Raw genomic sequence first — 25,496 nt, 5'->3', positions numbered from 1 at the left:
GAAGAATTACACAGGGGTCAAAATTAAAAGACTCACAATTTCGGCTGGATCTGGGCTCTGATTCAGGTTTTCCTTCTTTCTTTGTTCCCCTTCATGTGCCTCAGCCTTGATTTACTAGTTATTTTATTTCTGTCACGTGGTTATTGTCTGTTGTCTTTTGATTTGTCACTGTTTCTTTGCTACTTTTGTCACTCTGGTCATGGTTCAGTTCCATTCTCGTTTTATTCAGTCAGTCTCTATTCATTAGTCATTCTAGTCATTGTTTATCATGTAGTTATCATTTGTTTTTCGTTGTTCCCATTTCTTATATGATCTTTTGTGCTTTAATATTGGGTTTTGTTTCTCACTTAGTCTCTGTCTTATTTTCTGGTCTTATTTTCTGCTTAGTCATTTTTTGTTTTCTTAGTCAGATCCTGTTCAGTTCATCTTAGTATTAATCTTCTTACTATTTTCTTATCAGTTTTCAGGTAGGTTTTTCTAGTGCTTATGCTCATGTCTGATTTTAGTTCCTATCATAGTAATATTGTATTCTGCCCTCGGTTTCTGTTTGCTACTAGTTTCCTGTTTCCCTCACGCCCCTCTGATTATGTTCTCACTCCACTGCACCTGCCATTATGTCCCTCACTTTGATTCAGTCTGTTTAGTATTTCCATTCACTCACACTCTTGGCACCTGTTCACACAGCTTTGTGTCTTACCTCACTCCACCTTGTGGTGTCCCTCCTCACCTTGCACCTTGCATTATCTTTGTTCACTAGTGACGCTCCCTTTCTAGATTGTTCCTCACATGCGCCTTCTTAACTCCTGTCCTATTTAAACACCTCAATGTAAAAATATAGCCAGCAACACTCAAGTGTCCTTCTTAATAAAGGTTTTAATGACTCATGGCAAGGCGACAGGATAAGGAGCACAGACGCGTTTCGATTAGGTCTCATAAGTGTGTCATTTAATTTAAACACCTCCGAGCCACCACTTCCCCACTAGTTTGTCGTCGTTCATACACATGCCTTGCCGTGATTGTGAAATCTGCTCTGTGTTTTTGACTACGGCTTCTGCCTCATCCCTGAATACTGTGTTTGCTCGTGCCACGAACCCCTGCTTGATTATGACTGCGTATTTGCCTAGCCCTGTTTGTACCTTTGCTCCACTGACTGACAACCTGTGTACCAAACTTCAGCCTGAACTAAAGATGATGACTTCTTTTACACCTAAGCCTGGTCTGGGAGTTTGCATAGAGGGCCCACCCTCTTTGGGTGCCTGGCACCCACCCGGCTTGTCAATGATGCAAACCATACCCAGTGGTGGGCACAGCTAACCAAAAAGTTAGCTTTGATAACTGCTAATCAGATAACTGAAAAGTTACCTTTTATAACGCTAAACCGAATAAACCACCCAAAGAAAATTATCAGAAGCTACAGCTAACTGTGTTTCTGGTACACTCTCAGCTAATATACCACATTATTTGGCTGATCACAGAGATTCCAAAAAGGTATAGTTTGGACTATTTGTGACTGAATGTTATGGGGTAAAACAGCAAGAATGGTAACAAAGGTCAATTTCAGTTTGTACAGGGTTCAAAGTTAAAGTTGCTTTAATTTTGGAAACAGTTAATGAAAATTATTGGTTGAGTTAATAAGGTTTTAAAAATGAATCATTTGCATCATGTGTCATACTTTGTTATCATGTTACCTGGTAACATATGTCACATGTCATAGCATCCAATGGACGTCCACATTGTTTGACCTTTACTTTGCAGTCCAAGCATTCAACACAGTCAAAACTATTCCATTTATTAATCCTATTAGCTCAACCAATAATTTGCACCACTTTTTTTTATCAAAATTGGAGCAACTTTAACTTTTGACCCCTGTACAAACTGAAATTGACCTTTCCCCAATTTACCCAATAACTCCATAGAATTCAGTTATAGACAGTCCAAACTATACCTTTTTGAAGTCTTTGTGATCAGACAAATATTGTGGTGTAGTTTTCAATGTGATTGGAGCATTTTAAAATTTTGACCCCTGTGTAATTCTTCATCTGGACATCTATTGGAAATTCAAGTGGACACTGCTTTTTCAAAAGAGTAATGTCTAAGGAGTATTTGTACAAAATTTGGTGCTTGCATCACCATTTGAAGGATCCCTCTGTAAATATTCTCTCTGCTGCACTACTATTAACTACCATATGCACAGTGACTCTCACTGGCCTCTGTCACACGATGGTAATGGCAGAACTCTCACTCAATTCGGAGATGTTCAGGTGAAGAAATAAATGGCTCCTTCATCACTTCACATGACCCTCTTTTCAGAGGGTAGAGTTAGAAAGATAGACTGAATGGTGACAAGGTCAACAGGTGTGCTGAATATCATCTTCCTGCCAGATCAGTGATCCACTTTCTACGTACTCCTTTTTCCTCTGTGAGATCTCTCAGGTTCATCGAGGCAAACCATCCTGCACACACAGATTCAGTGGGGAAACCTTGTGTGCTCCTCAGGCCCTCTGACAGTTGTTCAAGACTCATTTCACCGTCATTGTCTCAGGAAGGTTTATGACTGACTGTTGCTTCCCTCTAGTGGAAACTAACTATGCATTCTGCAGACACATGATTTTTCTGACAGGAAACTGAAATGGACACGGCAGGAAGGAAACTTAATCTAAAAAACGATAAGCAAACAATTTCATCTGAAGGGACAACTAAAAATAGACTGAACCCGTTTTAACACACAAACTCTTAAATTAGTTGAAGAAAACACCTGGAAATGTATTTACATTGTCATGATTCTTCTTCAGATTTAGAAAATATATTCATGAACATCCACCCATCCATCCATTTTTTATCTAATTAAGGGTGACGGGGGCCTTGAGCCTATCCCAGCCATAGGGGTACACCCTGGACAGGACGCCAGTCTGCTGCAGGGCTATTTATGAGCAGGAGGGACACATTTATTTATGACTTGCAATTAAACACACACACATACACACAAAACCCTCCTACTCAAGCTAAAAGCCATCAGTATCAAACAGGAAGTACTCAGATTCATGCTATTTCTGCATTGTGGTGCTTCACCCCTCTAAAATATCTTGCACAAGTATCAAATGTTGAATAATAATAGCACCCGATATCATAACAACCAAAAATAGGATGATATGGCTCAGAACAGGAGGATACCTCTGCTTCGATTTTATCCTGAAATAGGACCGTGTTGGACTGAACTCAAAACAGACATCCTAGTAGAAAAGCCCAGACTGAAAACAAACAAGAAAAGGCCAGCAGCCTCACACCAGGTCAGATCAGGTAACAGGATCCCACACATGACCTGTATGCACAGGTCCTCAATGTGTCACTTTGTGTGAATTGTGGAGTTTACCACACTCAGTCTGATGATTAGTAAAAGTAACCAAACTAAAGCTGGAGTAAGTAGGTTCTACACAGGTCCATTGGTGCTGGCGCTTATCTTTGGATACTTTAGCATGAAGTGAATGAGAGTCTTCATCTCCCCCTGGACAGGACATCGGTTCATCACAGGTTATTTTCCTAGTCAAAGCTGGTACCCATTTACAGCTGCGTGGACCAAGACAACGCAGTTAAATGTTTTGTCCAAGGACACTTAGCGTGATCAGGAATTGAACTTAGACTGCAAGTTCAAATCAGATTTACTGCAAGCCTGATTCAGTTCAGATCTCACTGATTGACTGTCCACATTAATTAGCAAACGACCTGATCTGATCGGATCTGTGTGTCCACATTTACATAGTCTTATCAAAGTTGATTACTATGGTAACAGACTATGCCCAGGAAAAACATGGCTGTTGTGATCTCTTCTAGATTGGACTACTGCAATGTTCTATTTTCTGGTTTACCGCAGTCTAGCATTAGGGGTCTCCAATTGGTTCAAATGCTGCAGCCAGACTTTTGACACAAAGCAGAAAGTTCAACCACATACACCCATTTTAGCATCTCTTCACTGGCTTTCTGTCCCAGTGAGATCAGATTTTAAGGTTCTGCTACTAACCTATAAAATTATTCACTTATTACTTATTTTATGCACTTATTTTCCCTTTCATATGGCTAGCATACTGGTACAGTTTTGTTTTACACTTTTTACTCTTTTAATTAATTTTATTAGTAATTGGAGCGGGCCGCGGCCTCAACTTTACCTAAATTCTGGGTCTTTTAGTGAAGTTTAGGGCTAGTGGCCGGCGATCACCTTAGTATTTCTTCTGTTTTTCTTGTTGTTTAATGCTGGCAAATTATACAGTATTTTTTTGTCTTTCTGATGCCTGATTCTGTTTTTTTTCTCTGTTTAAGGTGCAGCTCCATCCAGAGATGGGAGTTGTATTCGTGTTGGCGATCCTCCTTATATATTTGTTCTGTGAATTGTTCTGTAATTTATGTTTGTAGCATGGCCCAAGCAGAGGGTCACCCCTTTGAGTCTGGTCTGCTTGAGGTTTCTTCCTCAGAGGGAGTTTTTCCTCACCACTGTTGCTCTGGGGGTTGGTAAGGTTAGACCTTACCTGTGTGAAGCGCTTTGAGGCAACTCTGTTGTGATTTGGCACTATATAAATGAAAATAATTGAAAATTGAAATTGGATGACTGCCAATTGTGCCCGTTTCTGTCTGAAATGGTTATGTGGAGCCGTGGCACAAACTTTCTTGTAAGGAAGTGACACAAACAAAGGAGACTGCTGAGTTGTGCCGCAGTGCTCTGTTATTTTTGACCATTTTCTTCTACATTTCTCCACTTATTCCAACTCCATAGGTAAGGCGCCTCAAATCAACTTCCGTCTCTCCGGACCTACGTCATAGCTGTTCGTGTTGTGCTCTGAGTGATACAGAGGAAAATGTGATTTGAATCGCATTTCAAATGACCTGTGTATGTGGGTTGTTGACCACCAGCACGCGAAGCCCCGTGGTGTAATGAAAGTGAGAGGCACGAAGTCATAATCCCACAGATGGTAGCTTCACAACATTAGCTCCCCATCCAAGCACATACACCAAACTGTGAAAAAATTCCTGTTTTACAAGACCTGCCTTCACGTTTCGGGAGATATTTTTCAGTATACACATTTTGCAATTCACAGTTTGCGAATAATTCACAATTTGCAGCTGATTTAACAACAGCATTGAAACCACTTTGGAAACATTTGATCTGGTGGTTTTTCACTGTCCAAATTGCCCCCCCCCCCCCCCCCCCCCCAAAAAAAAAAAAAAAAAAAAATCAAGGTAGGTACAATCTGGATGTGCTAACAAAATCAGATTTTGAGTGGCAATGTGAACAAGGCTTTAGTTCTACATATTGGCAGTCCAACTCCCACCCACTCAGCTACATGTAATTCCAAAATGATGAGCTGAGGAACAATTGGAAACATTCTCATACAGCATCCATCAAATAAACCACATTAGTTACAAGCAAAGACTAACAACTCATGTGTGTGTTTGTCGGGGAGCAGAGCAAAGTTGGGAAACTGCGTTGAATTATAAAAAAAAAAGAAAAGAAAAATACATGGTGTAAAATAAATAATAATTTATTATTATTGTTATTATTATTATTTGTTGTTGATGATGTTAACAATGTTGTGCCGTATAAAAGCAAAAATCTGTGTTAGTTGTGATTTATTTAGTTTTCATTTTTGTGTATTTTAAAAATACAGTTACTAAAGGTGGTTGTGGGTATTAACGTAATACCACAGTGATGCTACATCACAAATACGCAAGTCCTACACAGACACGTTGGCGCTTATCTCTCATTTCTGTAGGATGAAGCCTACAACTCCCTATCCAACACAGATCATTCCACAGCTAAGGGTAGTAGCCGTTCCCAATGGGCAGGACTGAAACAACACAGGCGGTGTCTTGTCCAAGGACAAAAGAGATTTATTAGAGGTTATTTATTAGAGATTATAAGAGGTTTATTGACAGGCCAGCTAATTATCCATTAAGCAACATGCTCTATTGCTGCAGTTGGGCCAAATTAATATGGGTATAATTATTAATTTGGTTCAATTGCCAAATGGAACTAAACTGAGGTGCATTTCAAAATAATAGCACAGATTTTGCATTACATTCAGATATTTGTATCCTGGAGAATTTTGGTGTGGATATCTAAAATAATCACGTTTCCAAGGAAGAAGTGAGTTGATTTGATTTAAATGATACACATTTCACATATCTAGTAGTCGTGGTCGGGCATACAACTGATCAGATGCAGAGAATCATATGCATATAGTAGGAAAATATTTAATAATATCCATACATTTAAAAAGTAAGAGCACATATCCCCTTGTCTCTCCCACTCATCCATAGAGTTAAATATACTCTATCACAGTGCTAAATCAGTTCTATCACAGGGTAAAATCAACTCTATCATGCTGTGAATGATTCTTATTGGAGCCGAATTCACTCAAATGGCCGAGTATATTTTACTCTGCAAAATTTACTGTGCACTTCCTATGCCCTATTTCATGTCCTGTCATGTCATGTCCTATGCCCTATGTCATGTCCTGTCATGTCATGTCCTATGCCCTATGTCATGTACAGACTAGTGAAGTGCATGTGTACACTCAAAACAGCCTCACACCCAACTCGTCACATTTGGATGCAAAAGGTTCATTTTGAATGTCACTATGTGACGAGTTGAGCAGCCTGCTCACCATAACTAAAACATAGGTCAATGTCGTCTGAAGCCACCAAAGTGAAACAGATAGTTTCTGTGTGTAGTCAGACAAAAGATGCTGCAAAAAATTAAAAAATGTTTCCCTGTGAGTCACTCAATGATGCAAAAGGGAACTGACTCAGCGTAAATATGTGATGGTCAGGAATGAGAACGTGTTGGTACACTTCACAGAGGTACAAGACACAAATAACGAGCTAACAAACACAAGCAAAACATTTCTGCCCAAGGTTGATCCAAAATCAAGCACCTGGATTTTTATAACAAGGTCTGCACAGTATCATTTTACTAATTTTATAAAGGTACGAGAAAAAGAAGAGCTTGTAAAAAAAAGTTGCTCGTAAAGAAGAGCAACACAAAGAATGATTTAGATATATAACATCTTGTGGCAAATGTTCAGAAATGCTGAAGATGAGAAGAAGCAAAAGCAGCTGAAACAATCAAAGAGGAGTAAATTAGTCCCATTGGGACATGAGGACGTAATGAAATGGCATATAATGTGAGACGTGAGGATTTTTTGGAGGCCAGTGAAGGATGGCTAGATGTCCAGTGTCCTTCAGGGTCCTGGAGGAGTACTCCAGGCTCCATATTTAGAGGAGGCCTGTTCGATACGGCATGTATAATTGATGTGAAGTAATGCTAAACCAGGGTTAGGCCCCGTTCCTCTGGATCACCGCAGCACGGACAGCGGGGGAGAGCTATTGGAGGAGCTACAGATTGGACACAGGAGTGATAAATTATGAAAGACATAACTGGTGTTTTTGTTGAATTTATTACTGACAATGCTGATGCAGAAGAGGAGCACTAATGTGCCGACCGGGGCCTTCCCACTGTAATTGTCTTGGCACGCTGACGGCAGGGCACTTTGACTAGTTGGCTTTGGGCCCAAAACCATAATCAAGGGCCACTGCATCGTTCAAAGAACAGTATCTGATGTCTCTTGTATAGTCCTAAATGTATGCTGTCTATTGACCCATTAAGGTTTTATGGGATGTCCTTTGGTAAGCAAAAATACAACATCCCATTAGCTACATCCTTGTAATACCCCGCACAGATTTCCTGGAAACTAAGCTCAAATTAGTCTGCAAAATAGATGCCATTAAAATCTACTTTTAATCCTAATTGAACAAAATATATACTATTTGCACAATGAAAGGTAATTGGAAAAAGTAATCACCTGAGTGCAAGTGAAGCAATAAACACCAAACATGCCGGTTAATCAGAAGAAGGGGCCAAAGGTTGACCCTTACCTTCAAATGAGGACATGGGCTCCAAAATGCCAAACTGCTTGAGAACTGCCATGAAAGGATGATAACCACGCCAATGGCGAACAGCTCCATGCCGTGGATCACCATGGCTTCGGTGCAAGGGAAGCCCCCTCTGGGGCCCAAACTCTGAGGAGTGACTAAGGGAAGCTTCACAGGTCGATCACAAGTGTTCTGGACAGAGCCGAGCTGACGAGAAGAAATAAGGAGTCAGCGGAGGGAGGCTGCATGAGTTTGAATCCAGGCCGCTGAGACAGCAAGCTGGACGATTGCTGCTTTAATGTCAACAGTAATGCTGAAATGGAAAATATGTGGAAGCTGACATATATGGAAAACCTCCCCATGTAGACCCATGAGGGAAAATTAGAGGCCGTGTCACAGGCTGTTTGTTGCTGCGCATTAAAGGAGATGTTTAGAGTCACTTTCCAGACTATCTTCCTGCAAATAATCCTACGGGAACGTAATCCACAGAAGCTGTGATCAGTCCTCACGTCATCATCACAGCAAATCACATTGTGGTTTTAGATTAAAACATCTTCTGGAAAAAGCAAAAAGCTCTGTGTAGCCTCGGTGTCCATGCACTTTTTCATGACTGTGGTCCTTGATGTGTTCATTAGGAGGGAGTCATCTGACTTACCAACAGGCAGAACATTCAGCAACAGAGAGACAACAAATGCCAATATCTGCTCATCTTCCATGCTATTAAGCAACAAAGCACATTAGCAGTTCAGAATAAATTACCTGCATCAATCATAGGAGTGATTTCTGCAACAAAAACAAGCTCTTTATCTGTAGTGTAGAACAACGCCCAAGTACAGCCAAACTCAGGCTCAGGAGAACCTGCTGCGTAGGACACGAAGACACAAAGAAAAGTTTGTTCAGAAAAAGAGGACAGAGTAAGCACAATCCTGATATAAGAAAAAGGGAAAACCACGATCATCCTTTTTTCTTCTGGCACAGGTGAATCCCAAACTGCTGCCGTCACAGCAACCACTTTCATTTTGTTTCTCCTCCCGAATCCCTTTGATAATACTCAGAAATCCTTCAGTCTCCCAAACATCTTGAGTCGAGGACTTCAGTTTCAAGTCAGAGTTGCCAAGTGTGGCTTTGTCCCGCCTGCTTCGGTCAACCTCACTTTGTACAAATCCAGCTCCAGATATGGAAAAGTGCGGACCTGCAGAGACGGCACTTAGAGCATGGAAATCCTGAGAAAGTGAGAGGAGCTGTTGGAAACGAACCTCCTCCGCACATAGTTTTCCAGCACTGCTCTCTCTGCTCCTCTTTATCTGTTGCTGAGCCGACTTGAAACTTTTTTTCTCCTTCACCTTATTGAGGTTTAAATTAAAGTAGTGCAACATAAACCTTCTCCTCTGGTTTGTGCATTTATCCTTCTGATGGTCCCTTCCCGCTGTGCTGCACTCCTCATTTTCTCCTTCTGTCCATATGACTTACTTTTGCTCCCACAGCTTGTAGCCTCCTCCCTCCATCTCCTTCATCATCATAACTTTGGCCAACCACAGACTTTCTCTCCCTCTCTGAGTTGTTTTTCTGTTTCAAAACAATCTCTCCCTTCTTAGTGGGGGCAGCATAGCAAAACAATTGTCCATTTTGTGATAAAAGCATGGAATTTGGCACACATATTCTAAATTAACTAATGTTATTTTCAGATATGGAGCCATCCTGGAGCTGATCCTCTAATGAGCTACAGGGGTCAATAAAGAATTACACAGGGGTCAAAATTTAAAAATGCTCCAATCATGTTGAAAACTATACCACATTATTTATCTGATCACAACGATTCCAAAAAGGTATACGAGTAGTTTGGGTGATCTATATGACTGAATGTTCTGGAGTTATGGGGTACAAACAGCAAAAATGGTGACAAAGATCAGTTTCAGTTTGTACAGGAGTCAAAAGTGAAAGTTACTCCAATTTTGGTAAAAAGTGATGCAAATTATTATTTAAAATAAAAGTATTAATAAATGGAATAGTTTTGACTGTGCTGAATGCTTGGTCTCCAAAGTAAAGGTCAACCAAGGTTGACGCATCTACCCCGTAACATGATAACTAAGCATGACAGATGGTTGCAAACTCTTCCTTTTTAAAATGCTATTAAATTCATCTTGGGCTCCGGTCACTGCATCACAACATACAATCGCTCACAAGCCTACAACCCCTGGCAAAAATATGGAATCACCGGCCTCGGAGGATGTTCATTCAGTTGTTTAATTTTGTAGAAAAAAAGCAGATCACAGACATGACACAAAAACTAAAGTCATTTCAAATGGCAACTTTCTGGCTTTAAGAAACACTATAAGAAATCAGGAAAAAAAATTGTGCAGTTCAGTAACGGTTACTTTTTTAGACCAAACAGAGGGAAAAAATATGGAATCACTCAATTCTGAGGAAAAAGTTATGGAATCATGAAAAACAAAAGAACGCTACCAACACATCACTAGTATTTGTTGCACCACCTCTGGCTTTATAACAGCTTGCAGTCTCTGAGGCATGGACTTAATGAGTGACAAACAGTACTCTTCATCAGTCTGGCTCCAACTTTCTCTGATTGCTGTTGCCAGATCAGCTTTGCAGGTTGAAGCCTTGTCATGGACCATTTTCTTCAACTTCCACCAAAGATTTCAATTGGATTAAGATCCGGACTATTTGCAGGCCATGACATTGACCCTATGTGTCTTTTGCAAGGAATGTTTTCACAGTTCTTGCTCTACGGCAAGATGCATTATCATCTTGAAAAATGATTTCATCATCCCCAAACATCCTTTCAATTGATGGGATAAGAAAAGTGTCCAAATATCAACGTAAACTTGTGCATTTATTGATGATGTAATGACAGCCATCTCCCCAGTGCCTTACCTGACATGCAGCCCCATATCATCAATGACTGTGGAAATTTACATGTTCTCTTCAGCAGTCATCTTTATAAATCTCATTGGAACGGCACCAACAAAAGTTCCAGCATCATCACCTTGCCCAATGCAGTATTCGAGATTCATCACTGAATATGACTTTCATCCAGTCATCCACAGTCCACGATTGCTTTTCCTTAGCCCATTGTAACCTTGTTTTTTCTGTTTAGGTGTTAATGATGGCTTTCGTTTAGCTTTTCTGTATGTAAATCCCATTTCCTTTAGGCAGTTTCTTACAGTTCGGTCACAGACGTGACTCCAGTTTCCTCCCATTCGTTCCTTATTTGTTTTGTTGTGTATTTCGATTTTTGAGACATATTGCTTTAAGTTTTCGTCTTGCGCTTTGAATGTCTTCCTTGGTCTACCAGTATGTTTGCCTTTAGCAACCTTCCCATGTTGTTTGTATTTGGTCCAGAGTTTAGACACAGCTGACTGTGAACAACCAACATCTTTTGCAACATTGCATGATGATTACCCTCTTTTAAGAGTTTTGATAATCCTCTCCTTTGTTTCAATGACATCTCTCATGTTGGAGCCATGATTCATGTTAGTCCACTTGTGTGCAACAGCTCTCCAAGGTGTGATCACTCCTTTTTAGATGCAGACTAACGAGCAGATCTGATTTGATGCAGGTGTTAGTTTTGGGGATGAAAATTTACAGGGTGATTCCATAATTTATTCCTCAGAATTGAGTGAATCCATATTTTTTTCCCTCTGCTTGGTCTAAAAAAGTTACGTTACTGACTGCCACAATTTTTTTTTCCTGATTTCTTATAGTGTTTCTTAAAGCCAGAAAGTTGCCATTTGAAATGACTTTAGTTTTGTGTCATGTCTGTGATCTGCTTTTTTTCTACAAAATTAAACAACTGAATGAACATCCTCCGAGGCCGGTGATTCCATAATTATTGCCAGGGGTTGTACATGAAATCAACACATGAGTAGAATCATATAAACACATACTCCACTGATAGAACACCTGAAGAGGCACATGACAGGAGTGACACCATGGTGCAAACAGCTGGGCGCCACGGGTGCCAAAGAGATGAAAAAACTTGTCTGGAGTGGCCATACATGTGCAGAAAGGGAAGGTGATTATGTAGAAAAGTAATGAAACCAGCTGACAGAGAATATCCTAAGCTGTGAGCAGATATGTCATTCATGTGAGTGTTTTGCTTGTTACTGAAATATTTGCATAGGAGACTGAACTTCTCAGCCGACCCTCATATAGTTACAGGAGAACAACAACAACAACAACAAAAACAACAACAAAATTCTTAAATGCATTGCGATGTGGACACTGGGCGATTCCGAATCAATTCACAAATGTTGAAAAATAATTTTGTAAATGTCAATTGCAGGGTACAAATGTGGACGCTGGCCACCGTTACCGAGCACTTTTCATGTTCCTTATGTAAACCTGTATTTATACTTTTACTGTAGTCATTTTTTGAGCCAGTAATGTACTGTTAACTTCAGTGTCACGGTCCGCATGAGCTTCTGATTTGACTTCTATAAGCAGTGTGATGGTTTCCCTTCTGCTCTAGGGTTCTACCAGTGTCGCAGACTGAATGGTCCCCCCTAAAAATCGGTTGCCCCCTGCCTTCACTGTGCATGTGTCATTTCGAAGCATCAGCAGCATTTCACCAATTATCGGCCCGTTTCTGCTTAAAACTGCCTTGTTTCTGCTTAAAACTGGATTTAGAATGATTTAAGAGGTTTTACTTTGTCATCTGATGGTTAATAATCACATTATTCCCTTTGATCATTGGGTGTAGAGAGTCAGACTCAGAGAGTCTGACTCTGATCACGCCACTGTCTTTTATGATGAAATAATGCTGAATTTATGTGGAAATGATTGTTCTACAAAAGCTTCAGATATCTGTCACTGAGATAGGATGATTGGAGTGCAGTTTGAAGCAGAAACGAGGTGATCATCTGAATTTGCTGCTGTTGCTCCAAAATGACGCATGCGCAATGAAGACAGCGGGGACCGTTTGGTTAGCAATACTGGCGCATAGGTGAGCGAGCTCTCACACTAAGTTCGCTTTCATATTGTAAACACTGCTGAGGCCTCCACATTTCCTCACCATGTCTACTTATTGTCCTAGATCTCTGCTTACCTGCTGAAGGTCTCTTCCATGTTGCAGTGTAAATATATCACTGCATTACCCAGTGAACTGTTTCTTCCAGTTCCAAACTGTTTTGCTCACTACACCAATGACTGTCCTGCTTGAGCAGGGCATTTTAAAAGGCAAGCACCCAGGCACATTCTTCACCAGAATGTTGTCATTAATTCCAACTTCCCGATGCTCCGAGTGAGCAGGGGTGACAACTGGTCACTCAAGGGAACTAGGGCGCTGCCCCATCAAAATATAAATCAATATCAAGAACCACCATTGCCAGTGAGTATTTTGTCCTCATTCTCTCCAAGATTTTGTCTCCTCTGTGCATGACTTCAACTAGACTCTCTGATCTTGACTTTGTTTCTCAACCTGAATACCATTTTTGTACTGCATCAGTTTGGTTGTTTCGTAGTTTTTTGTGTATGTGTTTATGTGTGTGTGTGTGTGTGTGTGTGCGCACGCATACGTGTTTTTCTAAAGACTGCTCACATTTCAGTGGCAGTGTCAAATTATTCATTTAATATGTCAATTGAGGTGGCTCGGGCATCTTTTGAAGAGGTGTTCCGGGCACGTCCCATTGGGAGGAGGCCCCGGGGAAGACCCAGGACACGCTGGAGGGACTACATCTCTTGGCTGGCTTGGGAACGCCTTGGGGTTCCCCCGGAGGAGCTGGGGGAGGTGTTGTGGATCGGGAGGTCTGGGGCTTTGCTTGAGCTGCTGCCCCCGCAACCCGACTCCGGATAAAGCGGAAGAAAATGGATGGATGGATGGATGTCTTACACATAGCCTGCCTAAAACTTTTGCATTTAACTCTGTACTGAAGGCTTCATGTAACGTAATGAGCTAAGCAGCTGCATTAATAACCACATTGTTTCTGCCTGACCGTCCCTCCCATCTCCTGCACAGCCAAAACTGTGATAACATTCATTTTCAGCTAGAGTTTTCATGGAAAACTCGAAGTTTCATTTACTGGTAAATGTGTACATGCAGCAACCTCGCCTTTCTCTGAGTGCACAAAAGAGAACCCTCAGATATGCACTGGCCACACTGATTTGACTATTTGTGTATCTTCGAGGCCTTGAATTAAAAGACTTATTTAATCTGTTCATTTCTTAATTTTGTTTCCACAAACAGCCTCAGAAACTCTGACTTAAAATCATTTTTGCCTCCACACAGTTTTACATGTTGCCCAGAAATAAAAAGCTTTTTTCCTTTAGCATTTAAAAGAGAATTTTTGGTTTGGCAGTTCGCAGTGTCTTCTTATCCAGAAAACGTTTTGCCTTTTGATTTCAGAGGGATTTTGTTTGGATGTAGCAGCATTGTCTGCTGCTTAGAATTAAGAAGCTGCTGTAAGGATTCTTTTCCAGTTACTAGAGTTTTCAATAAACCTCTTTCAACCTTATCCCGTGTATGTTCAGTGCTTAGGGCTTTAACTCTTTAACACTTAAGTATTTTTGCCTTATGGCTTTTGTTACAGCCACTCTGTTCCAAAATCTGGGGAGACAGACAGCGTGCCACAGGTTCCGTGATGCTTGCATAAGACACACCAGAAACATGAACCATGACATTAGCTATCATGGTGTCAAAGTCGCTCACTTTGATTTACATGTACAAAACAGCAAACCAGTGTGATAACAATGAGGAAGAGAGGAGAGAGACTGAATTAACAGCTAACCTCCTTGGGGAAAGAACTGAGAATAGATGGACTTGAATGTCTCCTCATCCACCATCCCACTGGGACACTCCTACCCAAGCAAGAGGAACTAAAGAGACATACCATAATTTAGGGCAACAAAAAGTACATTAAAAGGGAATTCCAACATTTTTCAACCTGTCAGAGAATATTCCTTTCATTCCAAAGTACGAGGTCTATTAGAAAAGTATCCGACCTTATTTAAAAAAAAAAAACATATGGATTTGAATCGTGTGCTTGTGTGAGCCAACCTTGAACCTTCATGCGCATGCGTGATTTTTTTCACGCCTGTCGGTTGCGTCATTCGCCTGTGAGCAGGCTTTGAGTGAGGAGTGGTCCACCCCCTCGGCGGATTTTCATTGTCAGGAAATGGCTGAAGACTGCTGCTTTGCTTGATCAAATTTTTTTAGAAACTGTGAGGCACATCCATGTGGACACCATTCGAGAAATTCAGGTGGTTTTTGGTGAAAATTTTATGGGCTTCAAAGACATTAAGGGATGTTACTGTCGCTTTAAGGATGCCCTCAGCAGCTGTGGGGCGCGCCGCGCTCCAGCTGCCATCGACAGGCTGAACGACCATTTCATTTCTAAACGGATCGCTCTGTGGATCCGTGACCATCGTGTGCACTTTCTCTGGTTATCACAAGAGCTGGACATCACCCATTTTCTGCAGATTTCACTTTTAACAAGAGATTTTGTCGTGGAAAGCCGAGCGGACGCTTCGCGTCATGATGGATTCGCTGCTGGACCGACACAAAACCACCTCCGTTTTGGTCTCACAGGACGGCTTTGAGATGGCGTTCAGACAGCTGTCGGTGGTTTTTCAGTCGAGTGATTATCCAAGAAATTGTGGACGAGCCTGGACATGCCAAACATGTTCTATGATGCTTCATCACGGCGGTGCCGCGACGCGCAAAGCAACGCAAAGCAACGTGCTGATGTCCACGTCTTTTCACAATTCCTGTGCTAGCCAGACGACGTCTCGGATAAAACACAGTGTCCAGTTTGGAAATGAATGGCACATTCCACTGTTACGAGGAGTTTTTGTCATGGAAAGGAGCGGACGCTTCGCGCGTCACAACGACAAGCGAGACAAAGAACACCTCCATTTCAGAGTGCCAGAAGGACAAGCTGGGACATGCCTTTCAATGCTTACCAGTCGAGTGAGTATCAGAGATTATCCACAATTCTTGGATAATCACTCGACTGAAAAACCACCGACAGCTGTCTGAACGCCATCTCAAAGCCATCCTGTGAGACCAAAACGGAGGTGGTTTTGTGTCGGTCCAGCAGCGAATCGATCATGACGTGGGAAGCGCCCGCTGGCTTTCCACAACAAAATCTCTTGTTAAAAGTGAAATCTGCAGGAAAATGGGTGATGTCCAGCTCTTGTGATAACCAGAGAAAGTGCACACGATGGTCACGGATTCACAGAGCGATCCCTTTAGAAATGAAATGGTCGTTCAGCCTGTCGATGGCAGCTGGAGCGCGGCGCGCCCCATAGCTACTGTGGGCCATCCTTAAAGCGACAGTAACATCCCTTAATGTCTTTGAAGCCTATAAAATTTTCACCAAAAACCACCTGAATTCTCGAATGGTGTCCACATGGATGTGCCTCACAGTTTCTAAAAAAAATTTGATCAAGCAAAGCAGCAGTCTCTCAGCCATTTCCCTGACAATGAAAATCCGCCGAGGGGGTGGACCACTCCTCACTCAAAGCCTGCTCACAGGCGAATGACGCAACCGACAGGCGTGAAAAAAATCACGCATGCGCATGAAGGTTCAAGGTTGGCTCATGCAAGCACATGTGATTCAAATCCATGTTTTTTTTTTTTAATAAGGTTGGATACTTTTCTAATAGACCTCGTACATAATGCCTGTAGTCGGATTGACTTTTTTTTTAGTCAATGGCAAATTGATGCCACTTTCTTATAACACCAAATACCATATTATTATTTCTGATCACAGTCCAGCGTCATTTATACTTAGGCTGTTTGGAAACATAGCCTTCCAGAGAAGCCGGAGATTTAACTCTCAACTTATTACAGATGTTAAGTTCTGTAAATATCTAGGGTCACACATTAAGCTATTTTTTGAAATCAGTGATAAAAGTTACACTCCTCCCACATTATTGTGGGAAGCTTTTAAGGCCTACTTGAGAGGTTGCATTATCTCATTCAAATTACAAATCTTAAGAAATGTAATGAAGTAAAAAGTAGACCTAGAGGAGCAGATTCATCTGTTAGATGGATAATGGCCAGCAGCCCTCTTTACAAAAGCATAAAAAAGTTAGCACTCAAGATACAAACCTAAAATATTATCCAATAAAATTTGTACAGCCTTTACCTTTACTAAACAGAAATATTTTGAATTTGGTAATAAACCACATAAATTATTAGGAAGGCAACTATGAACAATTGAAAATGAGAAGACTATCCACAAATCAAATCAGAAGCAGGCATTACTGTCGCCTCCTATAAAGACATTAATGACAGATTTAAACAGTTCTAGGAAACCAGACCCATCTGAATTAAATGCTTCATTTGACATGATACAGCCATTCCTAGATGAATCTGAACTCCCATCATTAAGTCAAGTGGAGCATGAGGCCCTAAATGCAGACATTACATGTGAGGACTTACTCGTGACTATTGGGTCAATGACAAATGGTAAAAGGCCAAGGGCCTGAAGGGCTCAGCAATGACATATACAAGATGTTTGTGGGTTACTAGCCCCTGTCTTTGTATACAATACACTCAGTCATGCGATGTTGGCACATTGCCTCAGACACTGACTGAAGCCACTATCATCCTGCTCCCCCCAAAATGAAAAGATTTACAGAGGTGGGCTCATGTAGGCCAATTTAATTATTAAATACAGACCAAAATATTTTGGCCAAGACTTTAGTCAGAAGGCTTAATGCCTTTATGAATAAACTAATACACCCTAACCAAACTGGGTTTATTCCTAACAAAAACTCTTTCCACAACTTCAGACATCTTTTTAATATCATGTATTCTTCTAGACTCCCCAAAAAAGACCATAGTATCCTCCCTCCGTCTGGATGCTGAAAAGGCATTTGACCAGATCAAATGGCCATACAGTAGTGTTCAGAATAATAGTAGTGCTATGTGACTAAAAAGGTTAGTCCAGGTTTTGAGTATATTTCTTATTGTTACATGGGAAACAAGGTACCAGTAGATTCAGTAGATTCTCACAAATACAACAAGACCAAGCATTCATGATATGCACACTCTTAAGGCTATGAAATTGGGCTATTAGTAAAAAAAAAAGTAGAAAAGGGGGTGTTCACAATAATGGTAGTGTGGCATTCAGTCAGTGAGTTCATCAATTTTGTGGAACAAACAGGTGTGACTTAGGTGTCCCCTATTTAAGGATGAAGCCAGCACCTGTTGAACATGCTTTTCTCTTTGAAAGCCTGAGGAAAATGGGACGTTCAAGACATTGTTCAGAAGAACAGCGTAGTTTGATTAAAAAGTTGATTGGAGAGGGGAAAACTTATACGCAGGTGCAAAAAATTATAGGCTGTTCATCTACAATGATTTCCAATGCTTTAAAATGGACAAAAAACCAGAGACGCGTAGAAGAAAACGGAAAACAACCATCAAAATGGATACAAGAATAACCAGAATGGCAAAGGCTCACCCACTGATCAGCTCCAGGATGATCAAAGACAGTCTGGAGTTACCTGTAAGTGCTGTGACAGTTAGAAGACGCCTGTGTGAAGCTAATTTATTTGCAAGAATCCCCCGCAAAGTCCCTCTGTTAAATAAAAGGCATGTGCAGAAGAGGTTACAATTTGCCAAAGAACACATCAACTGGCCTAAAGAGAAACGGAGGAATATTTTATGGACTGATGAGAGTAAAATTGTTCTTTTTGGGTCCAAGGGCCACAGACAGTTTGTGAGATGACCCCCAAACTCTGAATTCAAGCCACAGTTCACAGTGAAGACAGTGAAGCATGGTGGTGCAAGCATCATGATATGGGCATGTTTCTCCTACTATGGTGTTGGGCCTATATATTGCATACCAGGTATCATGGATCAGTCTGGAAATGTCAAAATATTGAAGAGGTCATGTTGCCTTATGCTGAAGAGGACATGCCCTTGAAATGGGTGTTTCAACAAGACAATGACCCCAAGCACACTAGTAAATGAGCAAAGTCTTGGTTCCAAACCAGCAAAATTAATGCCTCGCAGATGTGAAGAAATCATGAAAAACTGTGGTTATACAACTAAATACTAGTTTAGTGATTCACAGGATTGCTAAAAAGCAGTTTGAACATAATAGTTCTGAGTTTGTAGCGTCAACAGCAGATGCTACTATTATTGTGAACACCCCCTTTTCTACTTTCTTTTACTAATATCCCAATTTCATAGCCTTAAGAGTGTGCATATCATGAATGCTTGGTCTTGTTGGATTTGTAAGAATCTACTGAATCTACTGGTACCTTGTTTCCCATGTAACAAAAAGAAATATACTCAAAACCTGGATTAATGTTTTTAGTCACATAGCACTACTATTATTCTGAACACTACTGTACCTATTTGCAGTCATGCAGAAATTCAAGTGTGTTGATAGGTTTGTGTCCTGGACTAAGTTGTTATACATAACCCCTGCGCTAGAATACTCACTAATCAGACTCTTTCTTTGCCATTTCAGCTTGTCAGAGGTACAACGCGGGGATGCCTTCTTAGCCCGCTATTGTTTGCTGTATCAGAAACTATTCGATCACATACCAAGATTCATGGCTACAACACAGAGTATACTAAGAATAAGATTTCTTTGTATGCAGATGACATTTTGTTATATGCCACTCAACCTCAGATAACTGTCCCATCAATACTGGAAGTGTTTCAATCATTTGGTACTTTCTTCGGGAGCAACTTTAGTTGGAGTAAAAGTGAATTACGACCTGTATGAGCTAAAGATCAGGAATGGCTAAAACAGCTTCCCTCACATAACATTAGACAACTTAACTTATCTGGGGGTCATAATCACCAAGAAGTATAGTTCTCTTTATAAAGCTAACTTTTCTAATCTATAAAGCAAACATGAACACAATATCCAATTTTGGAAGTCACTCCCAATTTCTTTGCTGGGTAGAGTCAATGCTATCCCCGTCGGGGGACGTCCATGTGGGAGGAGGGTACTGTCAGGATTTGGCTCTGGTCAGGGTTACGGTCTCATTTTTTCCGTCTGCCCCGGTCATGATTTATTAGTGTTTTATTTGTGTCATTGTTTTCTGCTCTGCTTAGTTTTGTCAATTTGCTTCTTTATTGCTTTTCATACTTTAGCCATGATTCAGTTCCATTCTGTTTTTGTTCAGCCAGCCTGTGTTTTCATTGTTTACCATTAGCGTATAATTTGTTTATTTTGTTCTTCTCATTTTGTTATCAGTTATGTTGTAGTATCGGGTTTTGTTTTCTGTTTATCATTTAGCCTCTGGTTTACTTAAAGGTTGGCTTACCACTTTGTTTTCTTACTCTTAGTCAGTTCCAGTGTGGTTTTGTCTTAGTGTTTATTTTCTTATTGTTCTCTTATCAGTTCTCATGTAGTTTTGTTTCAGTACTTATTTTCAGATGGTTCGCTTTTCAGTTCTGTTCTAGTTGTATTGCCAGCTTGTGTTTCTTTTGTGTAGTCATTAGTTGTCATCGTCAGTAATTTTTTCACTGCTCACTTACACCTGCCTGCCTCATCCTGTCTTTGTCTACCCCTTGTCTACACTCATCTCTGTTCTCATGTATTCATGCCCAGTTTCATTTGTATCTGTCTCCCTCTGATCACCGCACTCTCTTGTCTTGCACGTGCACCTCCTCATCGCTATTGGTCACATCCTATTTTGTCTGTCATTTCCTTGCCCACTTGTCACCGCCTTTTCTTGTCTCTCTTTTCCCCTGTTGGATTCACCTGACCACACCTCCTTTCCAGATCCTTCTCCCACCACGTGCATCTCGTTATCCAATTGCCACCTGTCCTTATATAAACTGCTTCTGTTCACTTCCTCCCTGCTTGTTTGTCGACTTTGTCACTTACCAGTTCACGTCACAGTTCTGTTGTTTGCCTAGCTGTGTTTTTGACCCCTGTTCTGTTTTTTTGGAACCTGTTTTTGCCTCTGCTCTGATTGCCCTATTTGCTCATTTACTGAACCCTGCTTGTTTTGGACCACAACGTATTGCCTCGCCTTTATTTGTACTTTTGCACCATACGCCCTGCCTGTGAGTCTGCATGTTGTGTCCAGCCTCAGTCAGTGCCTCGCTACCTCCTAGACATACAGCTACCTTGATACCCCCAAGTGGTGGGGGGGAGTTTACAGCATATCCATGACTGTTCTATTAATGTACAACACTGTTTAATATAATTCAAAATCTTACATAGATTACTATTCAAAGACAAAGCTGCATAAAATATTCCCAGATGTATCACCTCCGTGTGAGAAACGTGAATCCATGGACACTACCCTATCACATAGCTATGCTCTATGTCCAAAACTACAACAGTACTGGTGTAATACTGTATATTCATTTTCTTCTCCATGATTGTGGAAGTTCAGATAGAGCTAGATCCTACTTTAATATTTTTGGGAATTTCTGATGATCTTAGGAAACTTAATGTAACACAACACTGCCTTCTAATATGGGATTGTAACTGCAAAAAAAACAAAAAAACAACAAAAAAAAACCCTGATTTCTTCTCTGGAAAAAGAAAGAGGTGCCCTTGTTCAAACACTGACTAACAGATTTGACAGACACTCTTCACTTGGAGAGAATTAGATTCATTCTGAAAGACAAGCTGAGGGACTTTGAGAGAATCTGGCAACCTTTGGTCTCTTATCTTGATAGAGAAACCAATCAAGATGTCCAAGGAGCAATGCGCTCCTAGGAGGGGACAGAAAATGGTAAAGAGTCCTGGGGAGAAGTGGGTTAAGGAGAAGGTGACGGGTACTGTGTTTGAAGTATAATTTTTTTTTTTTTTTTTTTTGGAGTGTGTCTTATTAGTGTTTTCTGTTTGCTTGTGAGATTCTCCTTAAAGAAACATGCAAGTATCAAGAAAAGTTCTTTGGTGATTGAAATGTTTCACAGTAACCACATCTGAAACTTTAAGGGCAACGTATAATAATTTATAATATATATAATTACATAATAATTTATCATTATCATTTATCATAATTACAATGTTAGCTTTGATAATTAGTGGCTTAGCGGAACTGTGCCCACCAGTAAATCAATTCAATGTTCTAAAATGTTCTAACATACGTTCTTAAAGCCTCGATAAAGAGACTGAAGCTCCTTCCTGGTGAACTTGGTCTGAGCCTGGAGCTGGTCCAGCCCCTCTGGCTGGTGACGCACTGCTGACAGCTCCAAATCACTGTCGCTGCTGTCTGTGGGAGAGAGAGAGAGAGAGAGAGAGAGAGAAAGACAGAGAGGAGACAATGATGTCGAGAAGGAAAGGTGGAGAGAAAAGAGGAAGGATGGGGTAGACATTGAGTGTGAGGATGCAGGATATAGGACAACATTTAGAGAGGGGAGGGCGGCCACACATTTAAGAGGAAAGGGCCATTTCCAGAGCAGGTGGAATTGTGCGAGTACAGTAGTTCACTAAAGGCAGGTGAAGGAGGGAACAGGAGACAAGGATGTACTTTCTTTATGGTGGAAATGTTACCAAACAGCTAACGTTTTGATCCGTTTGCTTTCAAAAGCAAAAGGTTCAAATTTAAAAAGTTCATTCAAAAGTCCTTTTGAAGCATTTAGAGTCACAACACCGAAGAGAAAGCACTGCAGGGCTGGGAAAAAAAAAAGCCAAATTATTCCCAAAAACAGGAAGCGTTTTCTTCCAAATCAAGGATTATCTCACTACCAAACTCACCATCTTCAGATAGAGAGAACAAAAGAAGGAGGGGAGTTGACACCAAGATGGAAAAAGAATGAAAGAGTAAATGGAGAAGAGTGGGAGAGTGAGAGCAGGAGGAAGAAAAACAAAACAAACCAGTCAAATCAGATTGCACACTGAGAAATATGTGTGATGGTGCCAAGTGGTGAAAAACTCAACTGTTATTCAGACCAAAGCTCCAGCAGGGCAAAAGCATTTAATATACAGAACACTGTATCACATGAATGAATAACAACAGTAGCGACAGTGGGAGGTGACACGGGATCATTCTTTTGTGTTCTTTAAAAACAAAAAGACAGCAGTTCAGTCCTGCACATGTTATGAAACGATTGCTCTTCTCCACCAGAGCCTGGAGCAGATGAAAAATCCCATCAACAAAGTGAAACAAAGTGCAAAGTCAAAACAATACTTAGCGGTTTGAATCGTAGGTAATAGACTACAATTATGTTCTCAGCCTACCATGTGATATTTGTCATTGTTTTTTGTGTGGTTTCTTCTGTCAGATAGATTCTGCTGTCAGTCTGAACATTAATTTATACAACCCCTGGCAAAAATTATGGAATCACCGGCCTCGGAGGATGTTCATTCAGTTGTATATTTTTGTAGAAAAAACGCAGATCAGACATGACACAAAACTAAAGTAATTTCAAATGGCAACTTTCTGGCTTTAAGAAACACTATAAGAAATCAGGAAAAAAAATTGTGGCAGTCAGTAACGGTTACTTTTTTAGACCAAGCAGAGGGAAAAAATATGGAATCACTCAATTCTGAGGAAAAAATATGGAATCATGAAAAACAAAAGAACGCTCCAACACATCACTAGTATTTTGTTGCACCACCTCTGGCTTTTATATCAGTTTGCAGTCTCTGAGGCATGGACTTAATGAGTGACAAACAGTACTCTTCATCAATCTGGCTCCAACTTTCTCTGATTGCTGCTACCAGATCAGCTTTGCAGGTTGGAGCCTTGTCATGGACCATTTTCTTCAACTTCCACCAAAGATTTTCAATTGGATTAAGATCCGGACTATTTGCAGGCCATGACATTGACCCTATGTGTCTTTTTGCAAGGAATGTTTTCACAGTTTTTGCTCTATAGCAAGATGCATTATCATCTAGAAAAATGATTTCATCATCCCCAAACATCCTTTCAATTGATGGGATAAGAAAAGTGTCCAAAATATCAACGTAGACTTGTGCATTTATTGATGATGTAATGACAGCCATCTCCCCAGTGCCTTTACCTGACATGCAGCCCCATATCATCAATGACTGTAGAAATTTACATGTTCACTTCAGGCAGTCATCTTTATAAATCTCATTGGAACGGCACCAAACAAAAGTTCCAGCATCATCACCTTGCCCAATGCAGATTCGAGATTCATCACTGAATATGACTTTCATCCAGTCATCCACAGTCCACGATTTTTCCTTAGCCCATTGTAACCTTGTTTTTTTCTGTTTAGGTGTTAATGATGGCTTTCGTTTAGATTTTCTGTATGTAAATTCCATTTCCTTTAGGCGGTTTCTTACAGTTCGGTCACAGACGTTGACTCCAGTTTCCTCCCATTCGTTCCTCATTTGTTTTGTTGTGCATTTTCAATTTTTGAGACATATTGCTTTAAGTTTTCTGTCTTGACGCTTTGATGTCTTCCTTGGTCTACCAGTATGTTTGCCTTTAACAACCTTCTCATGTTGTTTGTATTTGGTCCAGAGTTTAGACACAGCTGACTGTGAACAACCAACATCTTTTGCAACATTGCATGATGATTTACCCTCTTTTAAGAGTTTGATAATCCTCTCCTTTGTTTCAGTTGACATCTCTCGTGTTGGAGCCATGATTCATGTCAGTCCACTTGGTGCAACAGCTCTCCAAGGTGTGATCACTCTTTAGATGCAGACTAACGAGCAGATCTGATTTGATGCAGGTGTTAGTTTTGGGGATGAAAATTTACAGGGTGATTCTATAATTTATTCCTCAGAATTGAGTGAGTCCATATTTTTTTCCCTCTGCTTGGTCTAAAAAAGTAACCGTTACTGACTGCCACAATTTTTTTTCTTGATTTCTTATAGTGTTTCTTACAGCCAGAAAGGTGCCATTTGAAATGACTTAATTTTGTGTCATGTCTGTGATCTGCTTTTTTTCTACAAAATTAAACAACTGAATGAACATCTCCGAGGCCGGTGATTCCATAATTATTGCCAGGGGTTATACATGTTGGAAATCCAGCTTCTCATTGCGATAATCTGGAGATTTTTTAAATATTCTTTTACGGTATAGGTACTATAAGTGATTTCAAGTCAAGAGAAGCTGCACTAGCACTGGGACCTCAACACCTCAACATCAGCATACCTCCTACGCATCAAGGAGAAGGAAGACCAGCTTGAGTCCTTCTGCAGTTTGAAGGGCTCTACATATGGGAAAATCAGACCTTTGAGCCTCACTTACAAACAACGTACACGCTGCTACGAGCAGTCTACGGGGAGGAGGGAATGGCAAACACTGTGCATGAGACATGCGTATCACGCGCATGTATTCATCACCATAGAAGGTCGCAGACTACCTGTGGAGGTTTTTTGACATGCAAATACAAATTCTACGGGTTCTGCAAAACATCACAAATGCACACAGCACGTATGGGGCCCATAATGCTGTTGTACACCTGACTCAGTCCAGGAGCACGGCTAGTAGGGGCTCTGCGATGACAGTAAGACGTACAGTCATTGCATGGATGCCATGTGTCAGACATACTACACAAATACTCCATGCCTGCTATCTGTGCGGCCTACAAGACAGAAGCACATTTCACTCTCCAGCCCTATGCGTGGTGTGACTCTGGGTATATTGGAGAGAATGCGTAGCTGTGTAGCATTGGAGAAGGGAAGAAAAAGGCGCCATCCATC

General features: G+C 40.8%; 1 protein-coding gene across 4 annotated transcripts in view; it reads right to left on the bottom strand.

The window, feature by feature from the left end:
• kcnip3b (Kv channel interacting protein 3b, calsenilin) overlaps nt 1-25,496 on the bottom strand; it is a 155,547-nt gene that overhangs the window by 34,081 nt on the left and 95,970 nt on the right. For 2 of the 4 annotated variants that reach the window (XM_034170680.1, XM_034170681.1), the window contains 2 exons: nt 21,959-22,083; nt 14,664-14,733 (listed from right to left, as the gene is read on the bottom strand). In XM_034170680.1, the coding sequence (XP_034026571.1) occupies nt 14,664-14,733; nt 21,959-22,083 (195 nt within the window). Of the gene's footprint in view, nt 1-7,923; nt 8,007-14,663; nt 14,734-21,958; nt 22,084-25,496 lie in introns of those variants that run through there. The other 2 variants (XM_034170678.1, XM_034170679.1) reach the window with 2 other exon arrangements.

The sequence above is a fragment of the Thalassophryne amazonica genome, chromosome 5, assembly GCF_902500255.1.
Source record: "Thalassophryne amazonica chromosome 5, fThaAma1.1, whole genome shotgun sequence".
Taxonomy (NCBI): Eukaryota; Metazoa; Chordata; class Actinopteri; order Batrachoidiformes; family Batrachoididae; genus Thalassophryne; species Thalassophryne amazonica.
Note: the sequence above shows the minus strand (reverse complement) of the source record. Positions and strands in the feature narration are given on the sequence as shown.